Genomic DNA, 16,264 nt, shown 5'->3' on the forward strand with positions numbered 1-16,264 from the left:
AAGGAACAGGAAAGACATAATAATATCAAGAGAACAGGAGGAAAGGCCACAGCTCCTCCCAGGCCGGGTCAGCTAGCCGCGTGTAGCATTCGTTTGTTGTCTATTTGAGTGGAAAATGACGAGTTGTGATCCAATCAGACGGCCTGTCTCGGGGGGGAGAGCGTGAGTGAGCGAGTGAGTCAATATGAAGAAACACATACAGACCAGCCTTTCACTGCCACAAGCATCCATCTCCAGAAGTCTGATTAATCAGATCTGAAATGAATCCAGACCAAAACGGATGATATGCAGATGACACCGCCGTGTGTGAATGATGCAGCAGCTGCCTCGGAGGTGGATGGAAACACAGCTGTGTGGTTTTATCCAAAAACGGCCGTCGATAGAGCAGAAAGATATACAGACAGTCTAATGCATGCTGTGTGAGACTAAAGGTAGAACCTCTTGGTGGAAGGCTTCATATAAATGTCAAATGAGGCAACAATAACGCTGTGAATACATTGAAATAGGTCAAGCGGAGTGCAGCTGATCTGAGGTCTTACGCAGCAGGGTGAGCTGCATCCGTGAGGCGACTGTGTGTCTGCTTCTAAAAAAAAAAAAAAAAAAAAAATCACACACCAAACCAGACACTGCTCTGCTCCCTGTCTGGATACACAGCACCCCCTAGAGGATAATCTAAAAACAGGGACTCCCTTTGTGTGTGTGTGTGTGTGTGTGTGTGTGTGTCTAAAAAGGATTGAAAAACAGAGCAAGTGTGTGTGTGTTTTTGTGTGTGTGTAAGCGCAAGGCTGAGAGGAAGACTCAGTGACTTTATACTCCTGATAATCTGGATTAAAACCCTCTGGGACAGCATTAAACACCGCCGGCTGGGCATTACACGCACACACACAAACACACACACACAATATTTCTCTCTCTCTCTCTCTCTCTCTCTATTTGTATTTCTCTTCCTTTTTGTGTGTGTGTGTTCTAAAAGATTACATGATTTCTTCTTGAATAAATTCAATATCTTTTGATCTGCATGTTGTAGAATTGGATGTTTACAGTCACTTCAGTCAAATCCCCTGGATGAAAATCAGGTTGTCTTTAAGGCTGAGTCATTTCCACAAAAAAGCTTTTTGGTTTGCAAACCCTCTCTCGTACAAATCACCTGTACACAATCCTAGAATACGCGTTCTCCAGTTGACGATAACACTCAGACTCTAAGAGATGAGGGGTGATTCGGTGAGTGTTCAGTGAGGAAGGACGGGGAGGTAGATGGGTTCTGCCCAGCCTGGCCCAGCGGGGGTATTAGGTTTGATTGGATTGGGGTTGGGGATTTGTGTATTAAAGTGAGATTACCATGCGATCCAGCGTTTCACAGGGAACTCCACAGCGAGTAGTGAGAGGCAGAGCTTGCAGAGGGAGTCCGCTGACCTCCTGAACGTTGCCTGATTTCATTCTTCTCCTGCCCCGCCTTGATGTCTCCTCCTTGACTTGTGTTGATTTTTTTTAGTAGTCAGCAAACACACGCACATCTGTTTATTTAGGATGCTGAGTCGTAAAAAAATCACAGCACCTGATGAAGAGCCCGGTCAGGCTCCAAACGTTGCCTTCTTTTATGCATAAAGCAAATAAATCTGTGTATTTTTGGGAGCCATTTGTTGTGACTCTTTGTGCTTAATGTCTAGTAATTTATTTATATCCCAGCAACTTTAATAACTCCTGTTTTAATCTAGTCCACTGAATTAAGCACCTCCATCCTTTCCTCTGCTTCATCTCATAGTGCTCGGTTCAGTTCAGTTTTGTTATCGTCACTTCTCTTTATTTTCTTATTTTTTTATTGCCTTAACCTTGGAAGAGAACGATTAAATGCCGATCATTCTTGTTGTGAGAAGAGGATTAATTGATACCACTCTTGCATCTGTACAGCAGACAGAGCAGATCTAAGTCAGGACAATGATATGTTATCCGAATCCGACCTTTCCCGCACGTCATTCCCTACTCTTGTTATTTCTTTCCCTGATTTCTGACTCTATCCACTGTCCAATCTCTACAATAAAGGCCCGAAAAGCCCCAAAAAATATCTTAAAAAATAAGTAACTAATCCCATTCACACACCACCGACGAAGCAGCAGGAGCAACTTGGGGTTAGGTGTTTTGCCCAAAGACACATGGGACACCTGACCCCTGACCCTCCGGTTGAGAGACGACCGACTTTTTAAACTTTCTTCTTTCTGGAAAGAAATATCCCCACAAGACCTTTTTTTCCTTCTTTTTTTAAGAAGTGTTCCAGTTTTATCCCATCGAGGACTTCATCAGCATAAGGAGTTCTTGTTCAGCTCTCAGGGACTTTTCCTTTTCTTCTTCATCTGCCGATGAGGATCATCTGATGTGATTGACAGCTCCAGCACAGCTCTCAAATTGGCAGCTGTGTTTGTGGCGAGACTGTTTTCTCCACTCTGAACCTCGGTAATTAAATTCCACTCCACGCTCACATGTTGTATAAAGCATATTTCTGATGTCACAATCGATTTTAGGTTACACTCCGTCGCTGTGAAACCTGTAAGTAAATGCAATAAGGAAAGCTCAGCGGACTCGTGTTCTATACTTAGCTCATAATATATTTCATTGCATTTTTCTTTTCTATTTTCTCCTGATGCATTATTGCTTATTTAATATGTCCTATATAGCCGTTTTCTGCTGTTGAATCATATTACTTCTGCTCCTGCACCAAGCTCATTCCCCTGCAGGGATCATTAAAGTTTCAATTTTTCTTATCTTAAAATTCAAATTTAACTTTGAGTCCTCACACCTTTGCTGGAGATTTCACACAGCTCCCACGTTCCTAGAAGAAAAAAAAAAAACTAATTTGACTGCCAGAATGCGCCATGAGGCAGAATGCGAGCTGCACTTGTTCTGTTTAATTCAGTTGATCTCTCCTCATTTTGGTCTTTCTGTTTTGTTTCCAAGGACTTTTCTAAAGTTCCGAGTAATCTGCTTCACCTGACCCCGTTGTGGAACGGTCATAACGGTAGCCCTTACGCTTTTCAGAAATGCAAATGGCATTGTGCATCTGTTGTACTAATCTGTGTGTTGTCAAAGTCCACGAGCTTGTGTTGCGAACAGTGAGTGCTGGAGGAGATTAGAGCTCCACAATGGAAATCAAGATTCAGTGAAAGAAGATGTGTGACAGCTCTGTCATAAGCCACAGACATAAATCCATAGTGTTTACAGTGGGTCAGCTGTCCACAAGCTTTCATGTCTGTCGCTCGCCCTCCCTCTCTCTCTCGCTCTCTCACTCTGTCTCACTCTCCCTATGCACAGAGGTAGCAGTATCGGGCCTACCGAGTAGGTCATTGATTTTCTGTCAGCAATGCAAGGGCTGAAGGCCCATTAGTTCGGAACAGACAGACGGACAGATGTGCACACTCACACTCGCGCAAAGTTTGGCCATGTGATGTACCACCACATGCATCCAGATGAACTCTGGGATACATTTTTTCCTGCATGCATCATTTCCCCCTGTTGCATAAGAGTAAAAAAAATAATGACATTGTGATTTAAAGGCACAGTACTTTATTTCTGCCAGTAGGGGTCCCTCAATCAAAACAACAACAAAAGATGAACTTTAATGATGCTGTGGAGCCGTGTTGGATTATGGGAGTTGTTGTTTAAAAATGTTAAACGACTACCATTGTCACTGATATTCTACGTTTGCAGACAATATATATAGACCGATTGAAGATTACGATTATTTAAGGGAACCAAAGTTGTTGGAAACTTGTCTAATAATACGAGCACACAACTCAATGACTCAGTATATCGCATGTGTCCGGTCTGTTTATGAGATTTTGAGAAGGCTACACATTACATATTTAACACTCTATAGCAGTATCTCATTGTTTTCTCTGGGTCTGACTGTGTTTTATCTCTACATGTAAATACACTCAGTATCATGGATGAGCATTGAGTGCACCTGCAACCACATCAGAGTTTAACAGCGCACCCTGGAGTTCACCTGTCTGAAACAAGATGTGAAGTCCTACCATAAAAGGAAAACTTCAGCTCAAGTTCAGTTAGGGTGTTGGGGTCAATGTATAATTAAAATTCACCTAATAGAGACCCACAATATTGTCTTCAGAAATAAATGATTATCTCCTTCTATCCCACTTTCCAGAAGATGGCTGTTCAACAAAAGTCTGGTTCTGCTCAAGTTCTTTCTTGCCTCTGTTTCATGATGGATTAAAGTTGGGTCTTTGTAAAGAATAAAACAATGAGTAAGGTCTTTTACTTGCTCTTTTTGTAAAGTGTCTCGAGATAAAATTTATTATGAATTGGCGCTAAATGAATAAAGATTGGTTGATTGATTGGTAGCAAATCATCAGAGAGAGGTGGGACAAGCAATACATACATCTATCCCAGCAGACATTCAGGATATTGCATCTCTATTGGATATATTGCAATGCGTGGATATTGATTTTGCTTCGGGGCCTGTATGTGCATGTGTGTGATTCTGGCCTGTGTGTGTGAGAAGCATGGCTCAAAAATAACAGAGTGTAAACCAGAATTTCTCTCAGAGGATTAATAAATAAAATTCAAAAAGTTCAAATCTGTACACTTAAAAAGCGTTAAAAGTTATTAAACCCTGTGAAACCGACAACAAAGGGTTTATATTAGCAATATGATCCACCAATCATTTCAATTAAAGCCCATTCATGCCTTTATGTGCAGCAGATTTGGTAACACTTTATATTAAAGGTGCTTGTAAGAAGCATTAATAACAGGTAATAAGTCACTTATAAGACCTTATTAGATTCTTATTAACACAAATAAGACTATATAAGTGTTAAAATAGGCATAATTAGCAAATGTATTATGTCTTATAAGACACTTATAGGCTCTTATTAGAAATGGACTAACACTTTATATACCGTCATAAACATTAATAACATTTGCTGTTCTCCACTCCACCGGAAACACTTCTAAATACAATCTGCAGTCCATCCTTAAAAAGGGCCATTCCAACAACTTGAAGCACAGTTAACAAATGCAGTGAGTAAAACACTCCCTTTTCTTGGGCTGACACGAGGACACCAAAAATACAAAAGGAATTAACAGAAGTTAATGGGCGTGCAACATGAGCTGCTGGGCTTGCCACAACGAGCCAATGGGCTTAGATCAGTGATCTCACACTGACAATGACGTCACACTGGCAATTTTTTTTCGAGGGGGGCTAGAACCGAGCGTTACATACAGCTAATGCTGCAGCTAACAGGAGGGGGTAGGAGAAGCCGCGTTTACGCAGACTTTGAATTTTTGCACATAGATGTGCCTAAACATGCACAGGATACTTGGAAAACACACTAAAGAGCATATAAAACCAGAAAAAGCAGAATATGGGACCTTTAAGTTCACAAACTTTTGAACACAACTCAGTTCCTGTGAAATGATCTCATTATCTAGTTGAGGCAAAATGCTCTTTCAATTTATTTTGACTTGAAATCCAAAGTTAAAATACTTTATCAAAAGTTGAATCCATCTAAAATATTGAGTTGAATGAATTAATCAATTTAAATGTAATATATATATTTATATTTTAGTCAACTTAAATCAGTTCAGCGTATATATTTTTAGTGATCCTCTTTGCTTTTGTGGAAACTTTCAACTTCCTTTCAAATACAAATAGAAAAAAAAGGTATAATCTCTACAGGTTATTCGTTTTATCAGAGAAACCAACCGACTTTAGTTCTTCAACCTTTGATAGCAGATCAGATCAAATAGCACATCTAAACATTTACAAATGTTTTTACCGCTTGTTGGTAAAAACATTTCGACCCAAGAATGTGCAAAAAATCAGTTGTTCTTCTTTTGATGCATTTATCGGTCACTTTTCTCAGTATTTTCAGATGCAATAAACATGTAAAATCAGGTAATTTACACATTTAATGAGGTGATCTTACTGTGGTAACACAAACATTTCAGAAATGATCTGTGAGACAATGTCCAAATATTTCTTGGAAGCTTTCAGAAAACTCCCGACCTCACAGCTTTATAAACCGATATTCAATAGGTTCTTCTGTATGACTTAAAATGTATACTGTACTTCCTTTTGGTAGTGAATGTTAATTGCACACAGCAAACCCATGAGCATAGCTACCATATGCTACCAATAGTCCTTCATGCCATGCTGCTTGATCTGATGCTCCAGGACGACCTCATCTTCTATCACCAGGAGGATGCTGACGTTCCTTTGTTATGCCGTCCTCAGTGTCTGTAGATTTACAAAAGACAGAAAACATAGATATAGCTGTAAATTGTTTGTAATACTCTCTGAGTAACAACATTTTTAGCCGGCAGATCCCCCTATAATCCTTCACTCTGTGAGTGAACTGAGCACAGACACAAAATATGGCAGCGCCCAGTAAGACCTCAGGGTTTCTCTCTTCCTGCAACCCTCGCCCTGTGGTAACACTTAGGGGAGTTTACAGTCAGCTGAATCAGCACATAGAAAACTTGACACAACAATGTGACAAAGTGGGTGAGAAGCTCTTCTCTTAATCACCACTTGTCACTTAAGTCTTTATTTAATATCAAATCACATTAATTACAGTTGTGTATTTAGCTTTAATTTATTTTTGCTTGTGTAACATTGCAGCACTTACTACTATCCCGGATTTGTTTGTGTTAGCAATAAGTTACAGTTCACATCAAAGTATAAATTAACTTAAAGCAAACATACAGTCTTGACTTAGTTCAGTCATTTTTATTTAGTTTCTGGAACTGCAAAACATCATTGATTGTCTTATCCATACTCACCTCTGTTTGTTCTTTTGTTCAGTTTCCCATGTGGTTCCATGCAGCTAAAAGCGGCTAGCGCAGCACTTCCTGGGTATTTATCAGATTGATGATGTCATCGCTGACATCACTGGGGCAGACCATTTTGAAGGGGTTTTATTTCTGAGAAATGTTTTCTTTCTAATAATTTCTTTCATGTTTGAGATACTGGTAGAATGTAATTTAATTATTTAAAGTTAATTTAGTTGAGTAAATGATCCGAGGTTAATTTAAGGGTTTATGTAGATTTCTTTGCTTTAAGAGAAAAGTGTAAACCCACTACTTGACTTGTGCTGCACCCAGCTGCAGCCATTTTGTTAATGGGGCCATCTATAAAGCCAGGAGACATGTGCTCTTGCATGAGGAGAGGTGAGGACGTGCTGCCTTTAACATGTTTCTTAGTCTGATTTAATCACGAAGTAAGTTGCCTTATTTACATTGAACTTTTGTTGTTTTGTTAAGTTAACACGTGTTGGTTTAATCACTGTATACTCACCTTGGAAAATCTTCATTTGCTGAGTTGCCTTTCTACAACTTTCCTAGACAGTTGTGCTAACTACTTTACAAACATTGAGATTGACATTTCTTTCCATGTATCTAGCGATGTGGAAAATTCCAAGCTTCGGTCTGCAGGGACTCAGACTTTTTCTGACAAAGTCCAATCAATCAATGTGAACACTGGTGTGCCAATTTGTAAGTGTGGAACTGCTGGGGGGGGGGTTTTCAGATACAGGCAGATCCCAGTCTCTCCTCCTCCAGTGGTTCAAACTGGAGTATTGTTGTTGCTGATAAAATGGTTATCCTGTTTCGATCAGAGTTATCAAACCATCCTGCTGCTTCTGGTCATCTCAGTAAGTTATTCTCGTCTCTGACTCACTGTTTGCTATCTGTCAGGGGCCTGTATCAGAAAGAAGGTTCAACAAATTCTCAGACTGTTTTTGAAACATCTACTATACTTAAGTACGTACTGATTTCTCTGGCAAACTATTCAGTAGATCATCAGACCAGTCTTCGCTGACTGTTTCCCACAATGCAAAGCGCCAGGTCAAAGATTGAAAAGACAGACAGCTATGGTACCAGAGAAAATAAATACACAAATCAGACAATTTAACCAGATATCGCAATCTCTGCTCCTCTGTATACTTATTGAAAATAATTAATTTAACTGATTCTATAGGATTCTGATGAGTCACATACTTTGCATTTCAGAAACTGAAGTGGATGCCATTGATGTTTACCTGGACGGACAGTTTCTGGTGGTCTGTGAAGAAATGGAAACCTTCATTCAGACATCAGGTCTGTTTTTTGAGTCCATACCTTAATTGACATCTTGTTGATTTAAAGTTATATTAAGTTGACCTCTTTTATAGGCCTAGTTCTTATAATTTGGTTTGTAAACTAGAGGTACTTGTGTGCATATGGACATTGATGACTCTCTCAATTATGAATGGGTAAAGTCTGCCATTCTTGCTAAAAATTACATTAATCCTGAGATTTACAGGCAAAGATTCTGCTCCCTGGACGTCAATCCTTATGAGAGCCCTAAAGAGTTGTATGTGATGCTCAAGGAGCTCTTTGGGAAATGGATCCAGCCAAAAGGTAAAAGCATCCAAGAAGTAAGTGAAATAACCATCCTACAACAATATTTGAGAATGTTGTCCCCTGAGCTTCAGGTATCAATCAAAGAGCATGACACAGATTCGGCAACGGGGGCTACCAAGCTGGCCGATGTCTTTGTGGCTGCACGGAAAAATGGTCAACCATGGAGCTACAATGCATGGAGGATGACAAAGGACAGCCACAAACCAGCCCAACAGTTCCAACACGGGGAAGCATCCAGTGCGGGTAAGCCTCCCATGTCGGAGGGGCCAGCCAGCTAGCAGGCCAACAAAACCCTCTAGCAAAAAGCTATTTTTTTTTATCTAAGTGGACATGAAGGCCATACTGAACTCATCTTGGCTATGATGACACAAATGTGCTTAAAAATAACTTTTTTATTCAAATGCAAAACATTGAAGTTAATGGAACCATTCTTAGGGCCTTGCTTGACTCTGGGAGTGATTAGACACTGGTACACAGGAAGTTTGTACCACCCAACATTGTCAGCAGCAGTGACACCATCCTTATCTGTTGTGTTCATTAAGACGAGAAGCCTTATCCAACAGCTGACATCTACATTAAGGTAAAAGGTCAAACTTACCTTTTGAACATTGGGGTTGCTGATAATCTGCCTCTTGATGCTGCTGCAAAGCAGAAAGTGTAATGCTGTGGTAAACAGAATGCAGGCCATGCAATCCAATGAGCTCCTTTGCAATGAGGAGTTGGAGACCACACCTGGGAAGTCTCGGAGTCTCAGAGAAGGCACAAGAAATTCCAAAAGACAGTGATGACACCACCAACCAGCACTGAGCCAGAGTTACCACTAGGGTTTGAAGGGCAGTTCACAATATAAGTGATATGCAGAAAACTAATCCGTCTTTGGTCTCTCTTTTCCAGAAAGCAAAGGAGAAGGAGCCGGAAGTTGAGTTGGACATCATAAGTGATGAGTATATCCTGCAAAATGGCATCCTCTATCGTCAACAAGAGTCAGCGTTGCAGCTTTCCTTGGGGCACTCAGTTCCCTGGGCTGGCCACCTGGGCCCACAAAACCACAGCTCACATTAAAAACCATTTCCACTGGCCTGGCCTGCGCAGACATGTTGCTCAGGTTTGCAAAGCACAACATTGACAGCAGTTCTTGAGAGCTCTAATCAGTATGGAAACCATCTTATAAGTCATCGTGACAACCATCATCATCATCAATGATATCGAAACATCATCATTAAGTTAGTAGATATTCATGAAAGAGCTGGGTCTTTAGCTTTTTCTTAAAGGTGCAGAGGGACTCTGCAGATCAAATGGAGTTTGGAAGTTCATTCCACCACCGGGGGGCAACAGAGAAGAGTCTAGTCAGAGACTTAGGACCCTGTTGTGAAGGTTGGATCAGACGCCTTTCATTGGCAGAGCGTAGTGGGCTGGAGGGAGTGTAGACCTGGATGAGAGAGTTAAAGTAAGGAGGAGCCGTTTTTGTGCGCTTTGTACACTTCTCCCTTCCACAACACTCTAAAGGATCGTCCAGAGAGGTAGGACACGAACCAGCAGAGGGCAGATCCTGAGATGCCAAGTTCAGAGAGCGTGAATAGGAGGATTTGATGGTTGACTGTGTCAAAGGCAGCAGACAGGTCTAGCAGTAATAGAACTGAGGACTGACTGGCAGCTCGTAGCGATTCTGTTACTGACAGTAGTGCAGTTTCAGTAGAGTGGCCCCGCTTAAAGCCTGACTGATTTGGGTCAAACAGATCATTTCTGGACAGGAACTCGGAGACTTGCTTAAAGACTGTGCGCTAAAGTAATTTTGACAGACAGGGCAGAAGAGAAACCGGTCTGTAGTTTTCAACCTGGGCTCGGTTTAGTGTCGGTTTTTTGAGCAGAGGGGTGACCCGAGCTTGCTTGAATGCGGTGGGGAACACAGCCGTTGAGTTGATGTTATGCTTAAGTGCAGCATTAAGCGGAGAGGAAATGGTCTGCAGGAGGCTTGATGGTATTGGGTCCAGAGGACAGGTGGTGGGCCGAGAGTCTAGCACAAGCTTAGATACTTCATCCTCAGTGAGAGAGGAGAATGAGTTGAGTGAGGCACTTTTGGTTGGTGCCTTTGGGCTGAGTTGGTCAGGCTCAGAAAACTGGTTACTGATGGTTGCAACCTTTTCAGTAAAATACGAGGCAAACATGTCTGGTGTGAACAGATAGGAGGTGGTTGAAGCAGTGAGTTAAAAGCAGAAAACATTTTTCTTGTATCTGTGGCATTGCATATCTTGTTTTGATAATATGTTGGATAATAGGTTATAACAGACTTTGCTACCAAGTATCCAGAAGTCTTTCCACTAAAATCCATCCATGCTTTCTGTTTGGTACAGTTCTATTCAAGGGCGGGCTTCCCTTGTGAAATATTAACTGATCAGGGAACTAACTTGATGTCTACTCTGCTGAAACAGGTGTACCAGTTACTGGGTATCAGGAGCCTCAGGACTACACCATATGTTCCTCAAACGGATGATGCTAACAGAGCGCTTTAACCAGACCCTGAAACAGATGCTCCGGAGGTTGCTAAACAACAGTGGTACAGACTGGGATCAATGGCTGCCATACCTCCTTTTTTGCATAGAGAGAAGTACCCCAATCCTCCACTGGTTTCTGTCCTTTTGAACTTTTGTATAGACATGAAGTTCGGGGGTCGTTGGCACTGTTGAGAGTTTTGGGAGGGGGCAAGGGGAGGGTGGGGTCTGTTAACGTTGTATCCTATGTCATCCAGATGAGAGAGCAGCTGGAGAAAATGGGTGAGCTGGCCCAATCGCACGTGGCGGACGCCCAGCAGCAACAAAAGTCCTGGTACGACAAGCCAGCCAGGCAGAGATTCTTCGACCCAGGACAGAAAATGCTGGTGCTAACAAACTGTTGGCTAAATGGCAAGGACTGTTCAAAATCCTAAAGAAACTTAGGCCAGCCAGTTACCAGGTATTGACACCAAGGCACTCAAGCTTCAGTAGGGTACTTCACATAGATCTCTTACAAGAGTGGGTGCAGCGACCTGAAAGAAAAACAGAAGTGATGGCCAACGGCTTCAGGTGAGATCTATCTGTAATTCAGATGTTTTCCAGGAGAATCCTGGGAGAACAAATATTGTTGAACATGACACTGTTGTTAGAGAAGGTGCTTCTGTGAGAAGTTTAAGTTACAGGATCCCTGAGTGCCTGCTGGCCTCACTGAGAAGGGAGATTAACCTGATGCCTTCCCTGGGGATCATCAAGGCTTCAAAGAGCTAGTGGTGTAATCCAATGGTGCTTGTACCAAAGAAGAATGGAAGCATAAGGTACTGCATTGATTTCAGGTACATTAATTTCATTTCTCTGTTTGATAACCTATTCCTGCACGTACTTAATTCGTAAATAATTCAAGTGTGGACATTAAGTCGGGGCATCTCTGACTGGATCATTTGGCCTATATATCCTCAGAATTAGTCACAGAGCAGACAAAGTTTCCCACGAAAAAAAGGGACCAACAATCAAACGTTTTTGTTCGTTGATCAAACTTTTGATTACTAATATGATATAGTGAGGGAGACTGCTGACTAACGTGAGCACTCTGACAATATGAAGTCAGTGTGGGTCCCGTAAACATTGCAGATATACTCGTGCCTAATGATGAACTGTGGCTGTTTTGGCGCTGTAGGAGGACAGCGTGAATGCAGCAGCAATGTGGTGTCATTCTCTGATTTGTCTTAAGTTTGTGATCCTCCTGCTGCAGTAAACTATCGATATGTCCATTTTATCCTTCACTTCATTCACAAACTCCTCCGTTTCTGGGTCAGAAAGTTTCGTTTCTTCGTCTAAACTTCCAGGTTTCGCCACGATCCAGCGCTGGAAACCTTTGATCTGCCCCCTCGTTTGTATGCTTCATTCACGAGCTGCTTTGCATTGACCGTTTATGGTTGATTGTGGGCGTGTAGAGGGCGGACTAATCTACGTGCGCACATTTCCAGGTGGATCGTGATTTATCAAGGGAACATTGCGTGCAGGTGTGCGTACGAACGGTTTTATAAATCTGAATCATTTTGTGCGCACGCCATTTCCGGGTTTTTGGCGCACATACATGTTTAGTATGGCTTCTACGCACTCTTTTATAAATGAGACCCCAGGTAATTTGTTATTTCTCTGGTTTTGCTGCAGCATATTTAGATGACATTGTCATTTACAGTAACACGTGGGAGGAACACCTGCAAGCTGTCTTGGATCGCCTTCATTCTGCCGGGCTGACTATCAACCTAACGAAGTGCATCTTTGCTGCTGCAGAAACAAAGTACCTAGGCCACGTCATCTGCAATGGGGTTGTACGCCCTCAGGTCAACAAAATCCAGGCCATCGAGTCCTGTCCCCTGCCACAAACGAGGAAGCAGCGCTGATCTTTTTCGGGCTCTCGGGCTTCTGTCACCACTTCATACCCAATTTCTCCAACAGGGCAGCGCTTCTCCCAGACTTGACTAGATCCCGGAGTCCCAATCAGATCCAGTGGACAGAGGCGGCAGCTTTCAGTGATATCCAGCAGTTACTAACTAAGCAACCTCTTCTGTACAGCCCAAACTTTGATGAAGATTTTTTCTGCAAACTGATGCTTCTGACAGGGCTTTGGGAGCTGTGTTACTTCAGGATGATCGGCATCCAGTCGCCTACATCAGCCGGAAACTGTTCCCCAGAAAGGTTCGATATTTGACGGTGGAGAAGGAGGCACTGGCTATCAAGTGGGCCCTTGATTCCTTCCGGTACTACCTTCTTGCTCAAGAGTTCACCTTGGAGACGGATCACAAGGCCTGTTTGGTTTGTAAACTTGGTTTTCTATTTTTGGGTCAAATAAAAACCTACCTTTTCTTTAAACTTACTCCTGTGTCTCGTGCCTTACTGCTTGGTCCCTAACAGTCCCCCACAAGAGAATCCTTCTCACCAGGGTAAGAGTCTTTATAAGACACATTACAAGTGAAGGCCTGTGTCTGGCCATGAAATGTGTCTGATTTCACCTATGGCTTTGATGATGTCACCAGCTGTAATAATCCCAATGGATTTCATTACCTACAGAAAGATGTGGTTCTTCTTTTTTAGGCTTTGGTAGAGAAACCATCCAGTGTTGATGAGAAGACGTACCACCATCTCCTCACACAGAAATACGAGGGAAAATACGTACACCCGTTTTTCTGCCGTACGTACGTTTGATAAGTGAGGGCCAATATGTGTTGTGTTTTTGTCAACAGGGATATATATGTAAAGAGGGGTTTTTCCACATTTCAAACGTTATCTTATTGTTGACCAAATGAAACATTAATTTTTCTTTTTGTCATCACAGCCATAGAAAAAATGGATGTAGGATCTTTGAAAGAGCTTAGTAGAGACCCTCTTCTGTTAGGGTTATTTTTTATTTTCTGATAAGCAGAACTTTAATCCCACCTCTCTACACACTCAGCTCCAGTCTCAAATCAAGAGACTTCTGCTCGAGCAATGATTACCACATCAAGAGCTGCAGTACAGTGGTGATCTTCAGTCTGGGCTATGCAAACACTTGGTGAGTTATTGTTTTATTACATTTATTACGAAAAATTATTTTCGCAGGTGTATCCATGAATTAAACTGTATTGGAAGATATCCTTGCTGCCTTGTCCATCTTGTACGTTTATCACTGATGTTTTTTCGACTGCATTTTAAACTGGGTTTGGCTGTAATTATATTTACTGTCAGATATTCCCTCTGGACACCTTTGTGGGAAAAAATGTACACACAAAATCTGTAATATTTTGCTGTTTTTCTGCTTTTGTTTTCTGGCATTTTTCCTGCTTTTGACGGTAGAGAATGAGCAAACTAGGGGTCTGGCAGGAGAAAGTCTGGGTGCAATCTGTGAAATTTGGCTCTTTTTCAGGAGTTTTCTGCAAGTGTGAAAGCCTTATGTATTATTTATTGCTGCATTTTTGTTTCAGGGTTTAATTGAGACCTTTTGTGTATCGTTGGGATTTGTACATTATGTAAAGCACTTTTTAGCGTTGGTGTTTGATAAGTGCTTTGTAAACAAACTTTTTGATTTCTAATGGGTTAAAGAGAGAATAACTAATAGAAACACAACATGAAAGTTAAGAGGCCTGTTGGAAAAGATTGTGTGACGAATGTTTAATTTCTCTTTCTATGTTTTAAAGGAGTGAGGAAGATGTTGGTGGTGGGAAATCTCCTGTATGTTCTTGACAGTGAGGTGAGTTCTTTGCTCTTAATTGAAGCTGTGATACACATCTGGACAAGTATTTGAGCCTCTTTTTGTTGTTTTCTTTTTGTCTGGGTAAGGACACTGAGTCTTTGGGACCTTCACGTCCTGGTCATGATTCACCCAATCGGGCCATTCATGACTTTGAACTAACCACAGAGTGCGACTCTGCCTCCATGGTGGCGTATGTATCAGTGATGATACAGCTGTGACTTATACAGAGACATGGGACTTAAATAATGATATGTTTCACAGCCAAGAAAAAAGCAGCATGAGGATGATTACACTGAGTACACAAGACGACTATCAGGTATTTGTACAAATGCTTTTAAAGAACTGTGATATGTGATTTTCACAAGGCTGTCCTGAGCTCAACATAAAGCTTTCTGATTTTTCAGACCAACTCACTGCAAATACGATTTCTGCCTCGATGACTGTTTGTTACTCTGTGGATGTGTCTTCAGTCTTCTGTCTCGTCCAGACAAAAATAAATATGGTAAGCAATAAACATTTATTACAGTGGTAAATGGCTCTTGCATGCATTAAATGTAAAGATTTCTTCACATTAAGTAACATATTTTACTCCTTCAGATTTCGCACACCAAGACGCCACAGTGCCAACATCCTCGTCCTCAGTTGGCTCGAAACATCACTTAATAAATCCTTTAAATGGGAGCTTCTTGTTGTGTAGATCTTGTTTTTGCTTTCCTTGCCTCCTCAATACTTAAGAATGTGATAAAAGTTTTAACATACTAAGCGGCCTTTGTTTTTCTTTTGTTTCTCAACAATAGTCGAAGAGAGCTTATTTCTTCTGTCGTCGTCAGATGCTTCACAGAGGGTTTGCCCGAGAACAGGTACTTAACTTTATTTGGATGCAATGTTTGGATGTTTCTTCATTTTGTGTTGTGTTTGCACTATATTATAAAATGCCCATTGTTTCACAAATACTCATCTTCTCTCTCCAGATGCAGTCATAAAACATTTAAAGCCATCCCTGGGCCGTCTGGGACAATTTTTGCTCCCTGCCCTGTTTGATGTTGTTAGTTCTGTTACACTAGTTATTTGTATTTATAAGAAATAGAGTTTTTATTTTTAAAATAAAGGAATTCTGTTGGACTGGCACACATCTTTATATTTATGAATACTGTCTGCAATATAAGGGTCAACCAAAATTGTTATGGCCAGCTCTGTGTCTACAACTTAAAGGTCACATATTATGCAAAATTTGGTTTACATAATTTAAACTTGCAACTGACATATAACCACATAGTCTAGTCCGAACCAATCACAGTTAAATGTACACATGCTGAATGAAAGCATTGCTTGTCTGCATAAATAAAATTTTATTCTGACGACAGCAATGTGATTGTTGCAAATCCTTTCATTGGGATAACGATGTAACTGCACTTACTTGCACAGCCCTATAGCCTACCCTGACCTTTGTTTTAATTTTGTTCTTTTTAAGGAGGATAATTATGATTCCAAAGAGGTGGAGAGTCTCAAGTCCCTGGTGTCTCACCTCCGTCAGCTCCTGGACCTGCACAAGAAATACGACTGCAGACCTTCCCTTTCAGTCTATGAGAAGGTGTGTCTTTCATGAAAAACCCATTTTTATGATGTACAA

The 16,264-nt window shown here is 41.3% G+C and overlaps 2 protein-coding genes and 2 long non-coding RNA genes across 4 annotated transcripts in view; all 4 read left to right on the forward strand.

The window, feature by feature from the left end:
* The first annotated feature begins 2,408 nt into the window (after positions 1 to 2,408).
* Positions 2,409 to 16,264, forward strand: part of tmem30b (transmembrane protein 30B) — a 134,849-nt gene continuing 120,993 nt past the window's right edge. Inside the window, exon 1 of the mRNA XM_061063364.1 lies at positions 2,409 to 2,415. The gene's annotated coding sequence lies outside the window, so the exon portion shown is untranslated. The remainder of the gene's footprint in view (positions 2,416 to 16,264) is intronic.
* On the forward strand, positions 7,177 to 7,929 carry LOC132992974 (uncharacterized). Its single transcript, XR_009676408.1, has 3 exons — positions 7,177 to 7,232; positions 7,541 to 7,664; positions 7,852 to 7,929. It is a non-coding gene; the product is annotated as an uncharacterized LOC132992974 (long non-coding RNA).
* Positions 8,333 to 11,084, forward strand: LOC132993472 (zinc finger protein 394-like). Its single transcript, XM_061063338.1, has 2 exons — positions 8,333 to 8,658; positions 10,845 to 11,084. The coding sequence occupies exons 1-2, from the start codon at positions 8,373 to 8,375 to the stop codon at positions 10,904 to 10,906; spliced, it is 348 nt and encodes a 115-aa protein (XP_060919321.1). The 5' UTR covers positions 8,333 to 8,372; the 3' UTR covers positions 10,907 to 11,084.
* On the forward strand, positions 12,599 to 13,849 carry LOC132993616 (uncharacterized). Its single transcript, XR_009676496.1, has 4 exons — positions 12,599 to 13,220; positions 13,320 to 13,348; positions 13,500 to 13,596; positions 13,741 to 13,849. It is a non-coding gene; the product is annotated as an uncharacterized LOC132993616 (long non-coding RNA).

Source organism: Labrus mixtus, chromosome 18, assembly GCF_963584025.1.
Source record: "Labrus mixtus chromosome 18, fLabMix1.1, whole genome shotgun sequence".
In the NCBI taxonomy this organism is placed as follows: domain Eukaryota; kingdom Metazoa; phylum Chordata; class Actinopteri; order Labriformes; family Labridae; genus Labrus; species Labrus mixtus.